The sequence below is a fragment of the Diadema antillarum genome, unplaced genomic scaffold (assembly GCF_040938485.1).
Source record: "Diadema antillarum isolate AM-2024a unplaced genomic scaffold, OU_Dant_1.0 seq00001106_RagTag, whole genome shotgun sequence".
NCBI classification, from domain to species: domain Eukaryota; kingdom Metazoa; phylum Echinodermata; class Echinoidea; order Diadematoida; family Diadematidae; genus Diadema; species Diadema antillarum.
This window is the reverse complement of record NW_027271922.1, coordinates 219,355-225,307: the sequence shown is the minus strand read 5'-3', so window position 1 is coordinate 225,307 and position 5,953 is coordinate 219,355. Positions and strand designations below refer to the sequence as shown.

Sequence of the window (5,953 nt, the reverse complement as noted above, 5' to 3'; positions counted from 1 at the left end):
GGTCACGGTGGTCGATATTCATGACAGCTGGTCACGTATACAACTTTGATAAGGCACTTATTTGAAACGGGAAATGTGAAAATGTCGACTTAGATAAGATTTTAAAAGAAATGTTATCAGATTTGACACACCCTCGTATTTCTTCTCCTTATCAATGTTTATAAAAATGGTAACTCTTTGCATAAATGCATAAAATCACACCCACACAAGCGCAAATTTTACCCCACAAACATCAACATTCAGAATTTACGATGATATTACATTAAAGTTGATATTGATAAAGTTAATGTTGATAAAGTTGATATACATTAAAGGTTGACATGATTATTACATTTAGGGTCGATATTACGCATAGTGTTAAAATGTATTACATTTAGGGTTGATATTACATGTATCGCTAATGCAAATGGTATGGGCGCAGAGAGATCATCAGGTCTGGCCACATCAATCTTACAAGGCACGGTGAGAGGAAAGAGGGGAAGACTGGAAGACTTGACTGGCCTAAAGTTGAGAGAGGCACAAAGAAAAGAAGAGGAGAGGGAGGGGTGGAGGAAACTGGCTGCGAAGTCTTCTGTGGCGCCCCCAACGGTCTTCTTGACTATAGACGGGAAATGTAAGATGTAAATACATGTATGTTATTGCATTTAGGGATGATACAACACACACACACACACCCATACACACACACACACACACACACACACACACACACACGCACGCACTGATATGAAATCGATGATACATTGATTTTATTCTGTCAGAGCACACAGCCCGAAGCCTACATTTGCACACACGTATTTAAAGAAAGGAATTTTATTCCCACAATGTGTCGTGTTGCCTTAGAAATACATGCCCTGTAAAGTATGTAAATATATATGTATGTAAACGTATATACACGTAGTAATGCAAATGTAATAATGGGACTCCATCCAAATCAAGCTCCGCTTATGGATGACAATATCTCATATGTTGTTTCCTCCCTTGTTAATAACGCATGATCGTTGGAACATGAACAGTGTCGTTAGAGATTACATTGTATTGCCTTGTATTGTTTAATTTAGGAGCCGAGGAAATCGTTGAGAGATAGCAACGCATGCTTTGTGATAGCAGTTTCAAAGGTCAAGTGCATGAATATTCGCCGTTTCTTCATGGGCAACTGCCATCGTAAAATACCCTTTCTGCACGTACAATTCTGGAAGTTGCCATAATGCCATCAACTTATTACACTTGTATAATTTCAGCTCCACCGAAAGGTCAAAATCCTTTCCAAAAACAATTTTCTTTGGCCGCAGAACGTTATTTCAGTTTTAATTTTTCAATTGTGTGTGTGTGTGTGTGTGCGTGTGTGTGTGCACGCGCGCGCGACTGTGGAAAGGCGCAACGATGCACTAAATGTAGCAGAGTCTCATGTAAAGTAAAATATACCACTCAAGCTCGTTTCAGTTATTTGCGTTAGATTGTGAACCCTTTATCAACACACAATGTTTATTGACCGTTGAGGGGGCTGTCCATGCCTAAAGGCAACACACTGTACTTGGCGAATGTTAGGTTAATCCAATGCAGCAGATAGTTTTTTCAGTACGAACGAATGAGGTACTCCTTTGGACTGTGTCGGATCAGTTCTCCATTGGCACAGGAAAAATCTATTCATTTTCGGAGACGTTGTTCAGTCGACGAATCAGAAGGTAACATAAGTTGAATATAACATCATGTATGCTTTTTCTCTTAACAATACTCTACAAGACGAGGGAGAGGAGCTTGCACAAAATTCTGGAGGATCTGACAATACTACGAATACTGAATAGCACATACTAAACATTACTAACTTGTAAACTTTCTCGTGCACTTCTACTTTTTTTTTTTTGTGAAGCACCAGAATATGCGTCTCAGAATCTTCAACTAAAGTCACCATGTTGTGAAGATATTGAACTTTAAAATTACCCTAATGTAATTTCTATTACTGCTTATATACATTCGGTTCTTTTGGAACATCATGTGACTTAAACGTGTGCTTTCAGTTATTCATGTAATTGTTGCAGTCTGCATTGTGGTCGAGACATTTGGGTGTACTTCGCAATGAAAAAACTGCAACTGTTTCTGGAGTTGGAGTGAGAGCACACGTTGATTCCAGTGAGATATTGCTGGAATTAAAAGTCACGTTATTTACAATAACAAATACAACGTTCACAAAATGCAATAAAACCCAAAACAATCCACATGCATTTACACAAGCGTTGAAAAATTCTTACGAGATGGTCAGATCGTACGACTGTCTTATTGACATGATTGAAGATTAAAAGAAAATCTATATTAGCCATTATGTCTTCATATTTCCACCTCAGGTTCCACACTCACTTGCAATGGATGACATCATATCTCAACTTGATAAGAATGGCGTCACTATCGTTCGATTCGAGCAAGCAACTCAGTACGGCATACCCGTATGCCGGGCAATGCCCGCGAGGCATTTCAAGGGAGTCGCTCGCAACGGTCTCAATTTTGCCAAGTGCTTCCTAGCATTCGATCCGAGCGGCGATATATTTGAAAACACTGGGTACGGAATGGAAATCCAAATAGCGGACTGTCATGTAGCTCCTGACTTGAACACATTTACGATTCTCCCCTGGTTGACTAAGACTGCCAGAGTCTTGGTGGACAGTGAGAAGGACGGAAAGAAAATTCCAGCGTACCCACGAGATGTGGCAAGACGTCAGCTTGACCGCTTGTCTGACTTTGGTCTGTCCCTTTGGTCGGCCCATGAACACGAATTCTACCTCGTGAAGAGAGACACCAAGGAGCCCGTAGACAATCAAATGTACGCCTACTCCACGCTTCGCCTCTCTGCCTATGAAGACTTTATCCAGCAGGCTGTGGTCGACTTACCCAAAGCAGGGGTTGATGTCGAATGCGTCACCAGTGAGGCAAACCGGGGTCATGTAGAGATCACCTACAGACCTGAGTTTGGTTTAAAAGCTGCCGATACAGCTCATACTTTCAAATCAGGAATCAAAGAAATTGCTTTGAAACATAATTACATTGCATCCTTCATGTCCAAACCATGGCCTGACAAGACAGGCAGCTCAGCTCATTTTTGTCATTCCCTATGGGATGAAACGGGAGTCATTCCCAAACTATATGATGCTTCGAGTTCAACTGGCCTGTCAGAAATTGGAGAGTACTGGGTGGCAGGACTCCTAGCTCACGCCAGGGCTATATCAGTTTTGATGGCACCTACGGTAAACTGCTTGAAAAGATTCAAGCGTCATTCCTTTGCCCCCTATAACGCTACCTGGGGTCCAGACAACCGCACCTGCGCCATCCGAGTCAAGATCCAGGGAGACAAAGGCACATACATCGAAAATCGACTTGGTGCGTCTGGATGCAATCCCTATATAAGTATGGCGGCCACAATTGCAGCAGGACTGGACGGAATCGTCAATAAGCTACCCTTACCCAAAGGAATAGACGGGGCGAGCAGTGCTTATGATGACGAATACGTTCCACCACTGACACCAGCACTGCCAGACAACATGGAGGAGGCTGTGGAAGCTCTGTTAGCTGATGAAGTGATCACGTCTGCACTGGGAGAAGAGTTCATGAAGTTCTTTGTTGCCGCCAAAAAGCACGAGATGAAGCTTGAGAAAGAAGCAATAGAGAAAGGCAAACTGGAGGAATGGGAAAGAGACTTTTTCTTTTTCATGACGTAGAGGCACTGTGCAGATATGTTTAGCTTACTATTACTAGTTAGAAAGATAGATAGTTAGTTTGCTATCGAAAAAATACTGAGCAGATCCAAGACAATTGTTGAAAGCATATCATCAAGTTTAGGTTTCCTGTTTCTAGGATGCGGAATTTAGTTATGAGGCAAATCATGAATAAATGTTGTGCTCCACATCAAATCTGTTTGTTCAGTGCAGGAAGGTAAGTTTTTCTGAGTGATGAAATTGTTACTAAAGGTGAGTTAATTGACAATGAGTCTGGAGTTAGGTATACACATGTTGAGATTTCTCAATTTCATAATCAAATCTTCGTAAGTTAGGTTCGGCACACATGATATACGCACATGGAAGAATTCCCGTCAGCGACATGATCAACCAATAAGATTGCAAACATCGTAAGCCATATACGGACACTTTACCCATGAAGTCTCCAAAATTGTATTCCTATGCTCCGGTGCGTGATCTTTTAATTACTATTCCAGCTAGTCATTATTCGTGTTTCGTAGACAAAAAAAAAAAATCTTTTATTGGTGTCTTTTGCTATGCAAACGTTATCTGTTTTGTTTTGTTTCATTTATTTTGTTGAGGAAGTTTCTCTGTAATGGCAACTTATCTACTTGATTCCTAAATGATTTATAAACTGGCAAGGCGACTGAGAAGAATCTTGTTTCTTAATGAAAGTTTTTTTTTTTAGCTTTCTCTCTCACTTTGTACAGGTTTAACGAATTTAAACAGTAAATGTAACTTTATAAGATAGGCAGTGAAAGTCAGTGGTGACAAGTCAATCATGTCAATGGTGATGAGATGATAATATCTGCAGAGCAGAAAAATTCTCTACTAAAACATGTAAAACGGAGACCGTAAGCACGCCGGCCGATAATGAGGCAATTGAACATTTTCTCAATTAAACTGTATGTCGTAAAGCAATAGTATACGTTTGACGACATGTGTAGCACGTCATATTCTTAGTGAACTAGATAGTTTCTGTTGCGTCGTTCAATCATATTCATATCTGACACCCTTGTTATTTGAGAAATGAATTTAAAGCTGTAACTCATGCATCCTTATTCTTCCCGTTTTGGACATAGATTAAGACTACCTAAATGAAGAACTGAATATTTGAAGAGATCCCTTAAATACAGATATGCCAAGGAATATAATGACCTTCATTTGGATATAAAGATTAACCCAGTGTTGATGCATTTAAAAATTGGTTGTTAACCTGTTATTTCAATCTTTATTTGTCAATAATAAAGAACTGTATGGTTTTAATTAGTGTTGTTGAATTATCCCTATTCTTTCACTTGTATCCGTTTCTTTTGTGTTTTTTTGTATCAATTGTAATATGCGACTTTTTCAAAATGTAAGTATTTCAGGTTTTTTTTCATATTTTCAATTCATGTATCTCATATTTCATATTGAGGTATTTGTAATTTTGGGGTCACCCAATGGAAGACCAGGAATGTGACGTTGGCATCGTTGAATATTGGCTATCCAGCCGTTGTCTTTTATTCCGAAAGTAAAATCAATCAATCAATCAATCAATCAATCAATCAATCAATCAATCAATCAATCGATCAGTCATATCCTTTTCTGGAGGTGATTGAACAGAAGCATTTTTGCTTGTTATCACCAGTGGTTTTCTAAAAGTGCGTTCTTTGTTCAATGTTTCAGTGGTGAATTACCAAGGGAACTTTACAGAGAGGAATCGTACGTTAAATCAGGGTTGAATAATCGTCTCCATTGGGTAGCTGAAGTCGAACATAGGGGTTTAAGAATTGCATATTTGCACAAATTCTATTTGTTTTATCGGGATTTCAGCGTTTAATATCATTGTCAGAAAGAGATCGATCATCCGTATTCGCCGTTTGCCCTAAATATTTTCAGATACCATGAGGTGCAATGGTTAACTAAACGTTCTGAAGACCAATCATTTTTAATCCTCGAGAAGTATTAACAAGGTATTGAAATATGAAATAGATTGATAATATGGATGACAAATTCGCACCATTTGGGTATTCAAATATGTGTGTCTATAATAAAGATATCAAATATAAGAGACAATAACGGTCTTTGTTCTCCTTCTTCAATCTATCTGCTTTGTAGACAACAGAAAAATCGTACATATGCCTAGAAAATGATGATATTGCAAAATTCAACACTTATTCATGTTTACCATTGATACACTGCATTGTGCAAACCATCGACTTGGTAGAGTCCTTATTTGAAAGGAT

The 5,953-nt window shown here is 39.0% G+C and overlaps 1 protein-coding gene across 1 annotated transcript; it reads left to right on the top strand.

Annotated features, from left to right (window-relative positions):
* Positions 1–2,360: 2,360 nt before the first annotated feature.
* Positions 2,361–3,707, top strand: LOC139743783 (lengsin-like). The gene has a single exon (XM_071654237.1). The coding sequence runs from the start codon at positions 2,361–2,363 to the stop codon at positions 3,705–3,707; it is 1,347 nt and encodes a 448-aa protein (XP_071510338.1).
* The last annotated feature ends 2,246 nt before the right edge of the window (positions 3,708–5,953 follow it).

What these genes read in the sequence shown, in the direction of transcription:
- LOC139743783 (XM_071654237.1), top strand. Translation starts at nt 2,361, where the DNA reads ATGGATGACATCATATCTCAACTTGATAAGAATGGCGTCACTATCGTT.